We start from the raw sequence: 15,075 nt of genomic DNA on the forward strand, positions 1-15,075 counted from the left end.
TGAAATCAAGATTGCTGGGAGAAATATCAATAACCTTAGATATGCAGATGACACCACCCTTATGGCAAAAAATGAAGAAGAACTAAAGAGCCTCTTGATGAAAGTGAAAGAGGAGAGTGAAAAAGTTGGCTTAAAGCTCAACATTCAGAAAACTAAGATCATGGCATCCAGTTCCATCACTTTATGGCCAATAGATGGGGAAACAAGGGAAACAGCAGCAGACTTTAGTTTTTTGGACTCCAAAATCATAGCAGATAGTGACTGCAGCCATGAAATTAAAAGACGCTAACTCCTTAGAAGGAATGTTATCACAAACCTAGACAGCATATTAAAAAGCAGAGACATTACTTTGCTAACAAAGGTCTGTCTAGTCAAGGCTATGGTTTTTCCAGTGGTCATGTATGGATGTGAGAGTTGGCGTATAAAGAAAGCTGAGTGTGGAAGAACTGATGCTTTTGAACTGTGGTGTTGGAGAAGACTCTTGAGAGTCCCTTGGACTGCAAGGAGATCCTACCAGTCCATCCTAAAGGAGAGCAGTCCTGGATATTCATTGGAAGGACTGATGCTGAAGCTGAACTCCAATACTTTGGCCACCTGATGTGAACAGCTGATTCATTTGAAAAGACCTGATGCTGGGAATGATCAAGGGCAAGAAGAGAAGGGGACGACAGAGTATGAGATGGTTGGATGGCATTGCCGCCTCAATGGACATGAATTTCAGTAGACTGTGGGAGTTGATGATGGACAGGGATGCCTGGCATGTGGCAGTTCATGGGGTTGCAAAGAGTCAGACACAACTGAGCAACTGAACTGAACTGAACTGAACAGTGTTCCAAAAAACTGATATGAAGGAACCAGTAAGCAGTTTTGGTGAATGACAGGGCAGTATGCTCTCCGATTCTACCTTAGCCATACTTGTGAGATATGCAGAATGAGTGTAATTATCAATAGATCCAAGGTCTAAGTAATGAAACTATTGTCAGCAGCTTGTAAGAGGAAGGACTCAAATTCCCAGGAATTGTGCTTTGAGGTTCAAATTTCTTTACCTATGCCATCTTCCTTCCTGTGCCCCTATTCTGTCACCTGGAATTTTGCTTTCACATGTTAATGCAAGTTCTCCTTAGGAGTTTGTGGTCATCTATTTCCTACTTGACATGGTAAAAGGAGCATGGCATTTGAAATGAAAAGATCTAAGTCTGTCTCAGCTACTTACTTATGTGTACTACTGGGCAAAATACTTAGATTTCTTAAATTCCAGTTCTTTCAACAAGAACATAAAAGGGTTTTGCTAAAATCAAGTGAGGTCTACAGCTCCAAGATGATGTATAATGTTTTTGTGATGATGATTATTATATGTTAGTATTTATTTAAAAGTGACAAAATGCTGGATACTCTGTAAAGTATCATATATTCATTTTTTTTAACAAATGAATTAATATCTAGTTCATTGAATATATAGTTCAAATGAATATATAGTTTATTTTTACAAATGAATATATGGTTCCTCCTACATATTTCCTTTTCCTTCCAAAGGAAAGAGCTATCATTTTTCCATTTTAAAGACAAAGAGATGGAGGCATAAGGAGGGGTATTTATCCACAATCACACAGCTAATATGTGCTGAGTTAGGTTTAAAAGCTAGACCTGAATGATTTCAAATACCAAGAAATATTGGCTGATAATGACTTAAGATAAATCTCTTAAAGTTATATTTAATGGTTGACTAGAAGCACCAGAGCCTTTGAGACTCAAATAAATGGAACTGAAGTTAGAATAACATAAAATACAATTGATATTTATGATACAGTAACATCAAAATCACCTTTTTCCTAATACATGACTTTGTGGGCCCAGCCTGAATTCTATGGCCAAATGAAATATGGCCGACCCTTGAACAATGTGGGGTTTAAGGCTCACCCTCTACACAGCTGAAAAATCTATGTATCCTTTATAGCCAGCTCGCCTTAGGATTCAACCAACTATGGACTGAGTAGTAGAGTGGACCCCTGCAGTTCAAATCCATGTTGTTCAAGGTCAGCTGTACCTAGTATTTCTTCACAAAGGAAACACTATTCTCTCCACCATGACAATTCTTAGATATAAGAAGATTCTCATTTAGAATGTCAAAGATGTTTTACAAAGTCAAAAAAGAAGAGTTGTCCATAGGTTGTAAAGAGTGGATTTTAACATCACTATTACTGTAGGCTTTAATACATCTAATTTTTCAATCAAATGATGCATTAATCCAAGGTCAGACTGACTTAAAGTCATAAAAGATATATTTACCTTTTTATCTGTGAGCAAAAGGAAACAATTAAATTTCTTTATATACTGAAGTCTAATTTTTCTAAAACTTGGGAAACTAGTGCAATTTGCTGTTGAAGCTAATGTGAACGTGAACGTGAAGTCGCTCAGTTGTGTCCGACTCTTTGCGAGTCCCCATGGACTGTAGCCTACCAGGCTCCTCTGTCCATGGGATTTTCCAGGCAATAGTACTGGAGTGGATTGCCACTTCCTTCTCCAAGGGATCTTCCCAACCCAGAGATTGAACCTGGGTCTCCTGCATCATAGACAGATGCTTTACCATCTGAGCCACCAGGGAAGTCGTTGAAGCTAATAAAGATCATATTTTCCAAATGTGCATATTCAGGTAGCTAGAGCCTACAGACATGCTTAAGAAACAACTATAACCAAATGACAGGAACTCATTTTAAAATATTTGTGTTTAGTGACAAATGTGTCTTTCAAATTTTTAAATAGAATCCTTTAGTAAGAAAAAGTAGGGAGGCTCATGCAGAGCTCTATCACTAATCAAAACATGAGCAACAATTCTATGTTAAAGCTAAATCAATGAATCCAGGAAACATCTTTTTGACACCATTTTTAACCTATTATGAGTGATCAGTCAGACACTAATAGTAATAAGTAGTGAAAGCATTTTTTTTTTAAATGAAGCTATTTATATGCCAGAGTCTGTGTGGCCATGTCAGTCTTCATGGCCTGAAGATTAAATGTTGAAACAGTAAAAACAAACCAAAGAAGTTTTCTTTTTGACATTTATATCATAGCCATAACATGTCTGATAACTTGCTTTTTCCATTTCTTGAAATTAGTTTGATTGGTCAGCCTATAGCCAGGAGTTTAAAATACCAGATGACAATACTTTAAAGTATATAGCATCTGATATTAAAAAAAAAATCAAAGAAAATAAGACTGTTTTGTTGCTCATGCTTCTGACAGAACTTTGCAAACAGTAGAAGTGTTAAGAAGAAAATAAGCTGAAAACAAATCTCCACTTACCGCAAATTAATCCCATTGTGAAGTAAAGCTCTACTACGTTGGTACTATAAGAGGCCGAGACCATACCCAAACAGCATAACAAACCTCCTACCATCACCACTGGCCGGCTACCGTATTTATTCACCAAAACGCTACTTATAGGACCTGAGGTAGAGAAGAAGTTAAGAAATATTCAGTTCCTGGGTTATTTATTTATTTATAACATATGTTAATTTTGAAAGTTGAGAAAACACATTTTAACGATCAAAGAAAAGTATTAGTTTATATGGAACAACATGAAAACTTTTCAATACTTTCCAATCCATTTGACTGGTTGTCTTTACCCATATATCTACAAGCACATAAAATAATCAATTAGAATTATTTAATATCAAGTTTGGTAGGACCATAATAATTCAACTTCTGACAGAAAAGCTTTTTAATGAGACATAGCTAAACTTGTTGTTAATCTCTAAGTCATATCTGACTCTTTTGTGTCCCCTATAGATTGTATCACACCAGGCTCCACTGTCCATGGGATTTCCCAAACAAGAACATTGGAGGGGAGTGCCATTTCCTTCTCCAGGAGATTTTCCTGACCCAGGAGTCAAACCCATGTCTTCTGTATTGGCAGGCAGATTCTTTAATGCTGAGCCATTGGGGAAGCCCTAAATATCTTAATAAATGCAGATAAATTTATTTAATAAAAATTTAAGGATTATATAAATGATCTATCTCTTAGAATTTTACTTTTGGGAGTATGTGTGTTTAGGCACACAGATATATGCCTTTAATTGAAGCTGACTTGTTTTTCTTTTTATTATACCCCACTGTGACTTTTTAATACCATATTTTTTATTTTAAGGCCCCAACTGTTTACATATCTCATTATATTAGAAATGAGGATTCTTATACTGACAGTCTCTTAACAATCCCTGTTCATCAGGGGCCACCAAGGGTAGCAATGTTGCTTCCATGCATTAGGTATGTTTGAATTCATTTCAGTTTGGCCACTCAGTCATATCTGACTCTTTGCGACCCCATGGACTGCAGCATGCCAGGCTTCCCTGTCCATCACCAACTCCTGGAGCTTACTCAAACTCACGGCCATCAAGTCGGTGATGCCATCCCACCATCTCATCCTCTGTCATCCCCTTCTCTCACCTTCAGTCTTTCTCAGCATCAGGGTCTTTTCAAATGAGTCAATTCTTCGCATCAGGTGGCCAAAGTATTGGAGTTTCAGCTTCAACATCAGTCCTTCCAATGAATATTCAGGACTGATTTCCTTTATGATTGACTGGTTTAATCTTGCATTCCCAGGACTCTCAAGAGTCTTCTCCAACACCAGAGTTCAAAAGCATCAATTCTTTGGCATTCAGCTTTCTTTATGGTCCAAATCTCACATCCATACATGACTACTGGAAAAACCATAACTTTGACTAGATAGACGTTTGTTGAAAAAGTAATGTCTCTGCTTTTTAATATGCTATCTAGGTTGGTCATAGCTTTTCTTCCAAGGAGTAAATGTCTTTTCATTTCATGGCTGCACTCACCATCTGCAGTGATTTTGGAGCCCAAGGAAATAAAGTCTGCCACTGTTTCCTTTGTTTCCCCATCTATTTGCCATGAAGTGATGGGACCAGATGCCATGATCTTAGTTTTCTGAATGTTGAGCTTTAAGCCAACTTTTTCACTTTCTTCTTTCATTTTCATTGAGAGGCTCTTTAGTTCCTCTTTGCTGTCTGCCATAAGGGTGGTGTCATCTGCATATTTGAGGTTATTGATATATCTCCCGGCAATCTTGTTTCCAGCTTGTGCTTCATCCAGTCTGGCATTTTGCATGATATACTCTGCATGGAAGTTAAATAAGCAGGGTGACAACATATAGCCTTGACATACTCCTTTCCCAATTTGGAACCAGTCTGTTGTCCCATGTCCAGTTCTAACTGTTGCTTCCTAACCTGCATATAGATTTCTTAGGAAGCAGGTAATGTGGTCTGGTATCCCCATCTCTTGAATTTTCCACAGTTTATTGTGATCCACACAGTCAAAGGCTTTGGCATAGTCAATAAAGCAGTAGTAGATGTTTTTCTGGAATTCTCTTTGTTTTAATGATCCAACGGATGTTGGCAATCTGATCTCTGGTTCCTCTGCCTTTTCTAAATCCAGCTTGAATATCTGGAAGTTCATGGTTCACGTACTGTTGAAGCCTGGCTTGGAGAATTTGGGGCATTACTTTGCTAGCATGTGAGATGAGTGCAATTGTGCTGTAGTTTGAGCATTCTTTGGCATTGCCTTTCTTGGGGATTGGATTGAAAACTGACCTTTTCCAGTCCTGTGGCCACTGCTGAGTTTTCCAAATTTGTTGGCGTATAGATTGCAGCACTTTAACAGCATCATTTTTTTTAGGATTTGAAATAGCTCAACTGAAATTATTAGGTTATTTCTGTGGCTTGGTTAGACAATGACGATTGCCCAATTTTCAATCAGACCATTTGAAAAAGTAATATGAATCCTGATTGTTGTGTGAAAAAGCTTCTGTTGATATTTTCTGGTAACGTCAAGAAAGTCCCACCATCAAAACTTTTAGAATGGGTGCAGCAGTTTAGATGGAACAGCCAGAGAAAACGAAGGCTCTCTCTATTAAGACAGGCACCTCACAAAAAAGGAACAATCTTAGTGTGGGAAATAGGCACATCGAATACTCTGACTCAAAAATCAGTTTTGAAGAGCTGGATACTGAATAGGATGATGTTTTAGGAGTGACTTATGCAATCTATTTTATGTACATTTTCTGATGTATGTGTATGTGTGCGCATACAAAATATTTAGGAGTGATCAAAATGATTAAAATAATTTATGTTTATGTCTAAAAAACTACTTTGGAAATAAAAATTCTAAATATTAGAAGAGTTGGGTCTAATTTTAATATGCAGAATTTCTTTCTTTAGTGGTGCTTTATAAAATAGTGATGCAACTTAACAATCCTAGATTCAGTGAAAGTCCATACCTCTTTATAAGACCTGTCCAAATGTAAATCATTTGCTTTCACATTTCTTTTTAGCTTAAAATTATATTTCATCTGAAACTAACTGTTCTGTTTTGAAGAAAAACATTATATTAGGTCAGAATTCTCAGCCCAATATATAGGCTAGAAAAAACTAAATGATTTTTAGTTAATACTAAAACTTTAAAAATTTGCATTACATATGAGAACTTCTACTTGGATGGTATTTAAAACACACTGAGATTCCATTATCAGTAGAGCCTTAGTCGAAAATTCCATGGATGGAGGAGCATGGTAGGCTACAGTCCATGGGGTCGCAAAGAGTCAGACATGACTGAGCAACTTCACTTTCTTTCTTTCTATATTTCCTTTTGGAAAGGGAGATGGCAACCCACTCTGGTGTTCATGCCTGGAGAATCCCATGGACAGAGGGGCCTGGTGGGTTACAGTCTATGGGGTTGCAAGGAGTTGGACACGAGTACACACACACATACCTTATCTTAGTCACTCTATCACACAGCTATACTTAGTATTTTTATTCTTATGCATAAATAAAAATAGTCACGGCCAAATAGTATTAAATATTACTACACAACATCTTTTGAATGGATATTGGTAATAACACATAATTCTATAAAAAGAACTCAAAAACAGAATACCACATTTTGCGTTTAATACCAAACAAAATAAAACTGAAAAAGGCCATATGTAAGACAGCTCTATAAGATCAATGGGCTCCCCTGCTGGCTTAGCAGTGAATCTGCCTGCAATGCAGACTCCTGCATTGGATTCGGTCTCTGGGTTGGGAAGATTTCCTGCACAGGGAAATGGCTACCCACTCCAGAATTCTTTCCTAGGAAATCTCATGGACAGAGAAGCCTGGTGGGCTGCAATCCTTGGGGTTGCAAAAGAGTTGGACAACTTAGCGACTAAACAACAACAGTAAGATCAAAAGGGTTGGAGGGGGGAAAAATAAATGAAAATTGTACAAGATCATGTGAAAAGAATAGAATTCTGTCCCTATTATGGAAAAACCCATCTGAAGAAATTTTATATATATTATATATAAAATATGATTATTTATTATAACATATATAGTGGTTAGGAAATGAATGTTTTAAGTAAAAGCATAAAGTTAAATTCAAATAGCCTTTATGAGAAGGAGAGAGTCTGAATCAATTGATTAACTTGATTAATAACTAAATCTAGGTGTAGAGTCCTTTTTTAAAATATCAATTCAGTTCAATTCAATTCAACTCAGATCAGTTCAGTGCAGCATTTCCTGAGCTCCTAGTATAAAGTCACTTGACAGACACCTAAGATAAAGTAGCAAAACACAGCTATAATCCTCAATGCATTATGTTCCAGAGGAAGAAATAATCAATAAGTTATTTTAAGAACTGTGATGGATGCTTTGATAGATACTAGATTATCAGAGGTACTTATCAATACTTGGACTAATAACAATGATTTCTTCCCAGTTTCACTGATATTACATATTCTGTTTTATATGTGATGCCTTGATAACTAACAAATGGGTTGATTACTGTTTTATAAATATGTTTGCCTAAATAGTATAAATTTAAATTTTAAAACAATCTATGAATCAAAACCTCATTTGCAACATATGAGAAATAATATCTATAGAGGGGGTTAACCATATGAAGACTATTTCCCATTACTGTGACTGATTAAAGGCAGCCACTAAAGAAAATATTTAGATGTGTCAGCACTTTTTGGGGGGGCAAGCTTTGATAAATTCCATAATGGCATCCATCAAGATGCAATGAGTGTTCTAATTTTAACAAATAACTTTAAATTAGATACCTTAGTTAAATGATATCCTGTAAAGAATATGCTCACACAATTATACTTTTTTCTAGCACAAAAAGATATACTTGATAAGTGATAAATAATCAACATTCCTTATCCCTCAATATTAAATGCTTATGTCATAAATTATTTTATTTTGAAAAGGTTATGGACAGAAAATTAAAATTATGATATGGAATAAAATATGCTTATTTTATAAGCTATCTCTAAATGCTTAATATTAGCCTAAGGAGACCTCTAACATTAGATATAAAAACACAAAACCATCCAACATATCTCTTCAACCTTATAAGCAACTTGGTTTATTACAATAACAAGAAAAAAGTTTCAAGAAAATAAATTCTGATTGTATATGATTTTTGTTAAACATGAACTAGCTTCACAGGTGTCCCTTGTTGAGGAATCTTAGGCCTAATTATATTCTGAGTACATTCACTCATTCACTTATTAATTCAATCATTCTGAAAGTTTTTACTCAGAATGTGTTTTTTAGGTAATCATAGTACTTAATCATTAGTTATGTCAAAAAAGGAAAATCTACCTGCTGAGAGAGTTATATCTGAGCCTATATGTTGGTAGAGTAAAAGTATTGCTCATCAGAATGCTTCATTCTATTTGTCAAGCAGTTAAAAGAAATAGTATGCAAGAATAATAATATCTTTGTTCCAAAATGAAGAGAGGTCGCTCAGTCGTGTCCGACTCTTTGCAACCCCAGAGACTGACTGTAGTCTACCAAGCTCCTCCGTCCATGGGATTTTCCAGGCAAGAATACTGGAGTGGGTTGCCATTTCCTTCTCTAAGGGATCTTTCTGAGCCAGGGATTGAACCTGGGTCTTCCGCATTGTAGGTGGACGCTTAGTCTGAGCCACCCAAAAACATACACAAAAATATCAGAGTATACTAAATCGGACTCATTTAGCCACTTATCTTCTGATCCAGCTTTCCAATCTATCTCAGAATTTTAGTGTCACATGCAATGGCCACTTTCATGCTAGCTATGAAGTTGTAAAGGAGGACTTCATCAGAGAGCAAAGTAAGGATCAAAATATTATCCCCATTGTTCAGCTACTTGTTTGTCTTCTAAAAGCTACTTCTGACTTTTATGGATGTGGCTCCATAACACTCAGCAAAAGAATATTAATTGTAGCAAGGAAGTTTTTGTGGGTTCTTATAAATTACAGCATTTGCCTATTCTTAGAATTTCTGCTGGACTTAGAATTGGTAACACACACATGAACAAAAATACATGCTGTCCATTTTATTGGTTTGAGTCTTCTTCATACAATCTGTCCTAAGATAACTGCCATATGGTAATAGTAGTGTTACTCGCTCAGTTGTGTCTGACTCTTTGAGATCCCACGGACTGTAGTCCACCAGGCTCCTCTGTCCATGGAATTCTCCAGGCAAGAATACCAGAGTGGGTGGCCATTCCCTTCTCCAGGGAATCTTCCTGACCCAGGGTACTATTATTATTCATCAACATTTATCAAATTATTACTCTTTGAGGAAACATGCTGAGAATTCTACATGCATTATTGCATCTGATTTTCATGGCTTAAATAATTAATTGCCTAATTAAAGCTATTAACAGTTGACAAAACTGAGATATGCAGTGTTCAGATTACTTCTTCAAGGTCAACATCAATATTCATGGTAGGATGTGGATATGAGCCCAGGATCATCTCATTATAAAACTTGTGCTTTTAACTACTGTGCAGAAATAGCAGAGCTAAGGATGCCATCCTTACGAAAGCCTGCTTTCAAGATTGGCTCCTGGCTGGCATCTGGGAACTTGGATTTCAGAAATGTTCCCACCACTCCCTAACAAATAAGACTGGCTCACTATACCTGCCTTGTTTTTTTACAAACAATGCAATTTATGTGGTATGCCTGCTTTCCTTCTGGGAGTCTGAAATTTTGGTACATGCCAGATGGGCAATGTCAGTTGAACAACAACCCAGTAGAAATCTTAAGCATCGAGTCTCTAATGAAGTTTCTGTAGACCTCACTTCACACGTGTTGTCACAACTCGTTGCAGAAGGAATTAAACCCGTCCTTTGTGATTTTATAGGGAGAGGACTCTTGGAAATGTGGACTTCATTTCCTCCATTCTTGGTACACCATACTTTTCTCTGGTTATTTTCTCATTTTACTTCCTTTCATTTTAGTAAACAGCAGTCATGAAAAAGACAATGTTGAATCACTAATTATTTTTGTTGTTTAGTCGCTAAGTTGTGTCCAACTCTTTTGTGACACCATGGACTGTAGCCCGCCAGGCTCCTCTGTTCATGGGACTTTCCAGGCAAGAATACTGAAGTGGGTGGCCATTTCCTTCTCCAGGTGATCTTCCCAACTCAGGGATCAAACATGCAACTCCCGCATTATAGGTGGACCTTTTACCATTGAGTCACGAGGGAAGCTCAGTTACAGAAATGCAAACCAAAACTACAATGAGATATCACCTCACACCAGTCAAAATGGTTATCATCAAAAAAAAAAAAAATCCACAAACAATAAACGGTGGAGAGGGTATAGAGAGGGACCACTCCTGAACTGTTGATGGGAATGTTTATTGCTATAGCCACTATAAAGAAGAACAGTATGAGAAAACTAAAAAACTAAAAAAAAGAGCTACCACCTGACCCTGCAATCCCACTCCTGAGCATATATCCAGAGAAAAACATGGTTCGAAAGGAAACATGCACCCTTATACTCCTGGCACCACTATTTACAATAGTCGAAACATGGAAGCAACCAAAATGCCCATCAACAGAGAAATGGATAAAGATTATTTGATACATATATGCAAGGGAATATTACTCAAACATTAAAAAGAATGAAATGTTGCCATTTGCAGAAACATGGATGTACCTAGGGAAGGTCATACTGAGTGAAGTAAGTCAGACAGAGAAGGAGAAATATCATTGTGACATCCCTTATATATGGAATCTAAAAAATGATACACATGAACTTACAAAACAGCAACAGACTCATAGACTCAGAGAACAAATTTATGGTTGTAGGGGATGGGGGAAGGATGGGGGAAAGAGACTGAGAGTTTGGGATGGACGTGTACACGCTGCTATATTTAAAGTGGATAACCAACAAGGACCTACTGTATAACACATGGAACTCTCCTCAGTGTTACGTGGCAGCCTGGACGAGAAGGGAGTTTAGGGAAGAATGGATACATGTATATATATGGCTGAGTCCCTTTGCTGTCCATCTGAAATTATCACAACATTGTTAACCAGCTATATCTCAATACAAAATAAAGTTTTCTATTTTAATTAAAATGGCATTTTTAAGTCCTTCAAATCTTTCTAGCTAATCATCAAAAGTGTTCTTACAGACTCAATAAAACTACTATATCTCTCCTACTGTTAACTTCAAATTTTGTATATTGTTTTAAACACAGATTTTTGTTACATATTTTTAAAGTATGTGACATACAAACATGAATATGTGAACTGGTATATTCTTTGGTATATTGTTATTCTCTTCTGTAAACATGAACTCATAGTGCTTATTTTTATTTCTTTTGAATGTTGCATGAGTACATGATAAATGTGAGACAATTTGGAGAGTATGTTATGTGTGGAACATTTCATAAAATATATTTTATCAATCTAAAACCATGAATTGGGATTGACTATCAATTTGAGTTCTATAAAATTTTTATGCATAGCATAAACACTAACAGAAGAAATGATAAACTGCTATAATTTATTTTTCATTTGCTTTATTTCAAATTTGTATATGTGGTATCCTGTCAAGTCAAATGACAAAAAGCACTAGTGCAGGACTAGGAGAAAGTTGTTTGCAATTACAGAAATTTATCTGTGTTTACTATGACAGTATTTTTCTTACTAATGGAGTTTTTCTAAATTTGAAAGATTTTTCAAAGGAACTTTTTGAAATATAAAATTGCTGCTATTTTCATTTGAGCAGAGGGTAAGAGCTTCTTCATTCACTACTTATTAATATGCCTGAGGTTTATTCCTGCACTGAAATTGGGACTGAAAGTCCACCTGGTTTCTCTCTCTATGTAATCTCCTTTCATTTGGGGTCAGTGAAAAAACATGAGGAAAGAGTTCCTAATAATTCAGTTCAATTCAGTTCAGTCGCTCAGTTGTGTCCAACTCTTTGCAACCCCATGAATCGCAGTATGCCAGGCCTCCCTGTCCATCACCAACTCCTGGAGTTCACTCAAACTCATGCCCATCAAGTCGGTGATGCCATCCAGCCATCTCATCCTCTGTCGTCCCCTTCTCCTCCTGCCCCCAATCCCTCCCAGCATCAGAGTCTTTTCCAATGAGCCAACTCTCTGCATGAGGTGGCCAAAGTACTGGAGTTTCAGCTTTAGCATCACCCAGGGCTGATCGAAGCAGCTATTGCATTCGCTTTTATGAAGGATGAAGATAAAAACGTCACACATGTAAATCATCTTCAAGGAGCAAATTGCTCAATGATAACTATCTTAGTTTGACTAAATAGAGTTCAGCTAGTTCTACAGAAGATGAATCTTACATCAGCTGAAGAGAGTCATTATGTATTCACACAACACTCAACTAGTATTTTTAGACCACCAGGCTCTTCTGTCCATGGAATTCTCCAGATAAGAATACAGTAGTGGGTAGCCACTCCTTTCTCTAGCGGATTTCCTCAACCTAGCAATCAAACCCCATTTTCCTGCATTGCAGGCAGATTCTTTACTACCAAACCCATCAAGAAAACCCATAAGATGGCACACAAAAGTTTTGAAAGAATGGTTTGAGTAGTCATACAAACCAAAAATGGCACCTCACTCCAGTACTCTTGCCTGGAAAATCCCATGGATGGAGGAGCCTGGTAGGCTGCAGTCCATTGGGTTGCTAAGAGTCAGGCATGACTGAGCAACTTCACTTTCATTTTTTACTTTCATGCATTGGAGAAGTAAATGGCAACCCACTCCAATGTGCTTACCTGGAGAATCCCAGGGATGGCGGAGCCTGGTGGGCTGCCGTCTACGGTGTTGCCCAGAGTCGGACACAACTGAAGTGACTTAGCAGCAGCAGCAACAGAAACCAAAAAGGGGGTTGGTGGCTTAGAGTTGAGATTCTCCATCATGAAGAGTATACATGGAGCAGCTATAGGGTTGGTTTGGTTTTTAGTCAGAAGGCCCGGTTTCAGGGCTAAGACGCCATGCTCCTAATAGAGGGGGTGGGGTTCGATACTTGTTCAGGGAACTAGATCTCACATGTAACTAAAGAACCTGTATGTTCCTAGGAAAATGGAAGATTCTGCATGCTATAACTAAGACCCAGTGCAGCTAAATAAATCAGTAAATCAATAAATAAAAGAAGGCTCAGTTTCAACCCAAACCTACTGCCTCAGCACTTAGAAGAATTAACAAGGCCCATGTATTATGATTTCCCCCAATATCTAGTTTCCTCTTATTCCTAAGTAAGAACCCTGATTTGTTGGCTGGCTACTCTATCCTCCATATATTTTTTTTTTTTTTTTTCAAATTTTATAAGGGAGCATAGTTGATTGACAGTGCCCTCCATCTTAAAAGACTATTGCTCTGTCTTTCTGGTAGTTATGGCCACCTGACTAAGTTCTAGCCAAGAGCAGAAGTGATACAAGGAATTTATCTGGTCCCCTTAAAGGGAAGGGCACACTCCTATTTTTTGCTCCTCTGTCCTGACTTTGCAGCCAAAGACAGAGAAGCTCTAAATAGGCAATAAGAACAAAACCTGGAGCTGACTGTGGCTCAGATTATGAGCTTGTTATTGCAAAATTCAGGCTTAAATTGAAGAAAGTGGAGAAAACCACTAGGCCACTCATGTATGCCCTAAATCAAATCCCTTATGATTATAAAGTGGAGGTAACAAATTCAAGGGATTAGAACTGGTAGACAGAGTGCTTAAAGAACTATGGACAAAGTTCATAACATTGTACATATTTTCTGGTGTTGGAGAAGACTCTTGAGAGTCCCTTGGACTGCAAAGGGATCAAACCAGTCAATCCTAAAGGAAATCAACCTTGAATATTTATTGGAAGGACTGATGCTGAAGCTGAAGTTCCAATACTTTGGTCTACTGATGTGAAGAGCTGACTCATTAAAGAATTTCAACTCTAAGCCACTTTCTACACAAACTGACATTGACCTTTTACATATTTGCAGTCTAAGATATCCCACCACCTGATGAAAAGAGCTGACTCATTTGAAAAGACCCTGATGCTGGGAAAGATTGAAGGCAGGAGGACAAGGGGACGACAGAGGATGAGGTGTTTGGACGGCATCACTGACTCAATGGGCATGACTTTAAGTAAACTCTGGGAGTTGGTGATGGACAGGGATGCCTGGTGTGCTGCGGTTCATGGGGTCTCAAAGAGTCAGACACAACTGAGCGACTGAATGGAAGTGAACTGAAGATATATCAACAAATTCAATGATAGAAAAATTCAATTCCTATTAAAATTTTTTTAAAATCCATGAATATCATCTCATAAAAAGTATTAACATCTACTAAATACTTTCTTTTCCTCTAAATTGAAAGTTAACTTCATTTGAAGAATTATCTCAGTGTGATCTAACTACAGAACTTTTAAAGTGATTCTGACACATTTCCAATTTTTAAAACTTAACTAAAGTTAGAATAGTCTAACTCAATAGGATTTTTAAATGTGAATATGCAATTTAGAATGTATCTTAAAAAGTATACATGCATATATTTCCACTAGCCTGTCAGGAATATTCAATTTGTATATTGAAGACTTCTGTCTGTTTCAAGCAACTGATAAACAGTATGGCCATTTCCAAAGGATACTAAAATACATTTCTGCTCATGGATATTTTTCCCTCATAATTCTAATTGTGTGTAGGATAGTATGTGAAGTCTTTCTTTTCTTCCCTCTATTCTTAAAAATTAGTTTTAAATAACACTGCCAGAATGCATTTCATGAATATA

General features: G+C 37.0%; 1 protein-coding gene across 2 annotated transcripts in view; it reads right to left on the minus strand.

Moving 5' to 3' along the window:
* Positions 1 to 15,075, minus strand: part of SLC16A7 (solute carrier family 16 member 7) — a 198,419-nt gene that overhangs the window by 9,273 nt on the left and 174,071 nt on the right. For both annotated transcript variants that reach the window (XM_068970669.1, XM_068970670.1), the window contains exon 4: positions 3,301 to 3,444. In XM_068970669.1, coding sequence (XP_068826770.1) covers positions 3,301 to 3,444 — 144 coding nt within the window. The remainder of the gene's footprint in view (positions 1 to 3,300; positions 3,445 to 15,075) is intronic.

This window comes from Capricornis sumatraensis, chromosome 4 (genome assembly GCF_032405125.1).
Source record: "Capricornis sumatraensis isolate serow.1 chromosome 4, serow.2, whole genome shotgun sequence".
NCBI lineage: Eukaryota > Metazoa > Chordata > Mammalia > Artiodactyla > Bovidae > Capricornis > Capricornis sumatraensis.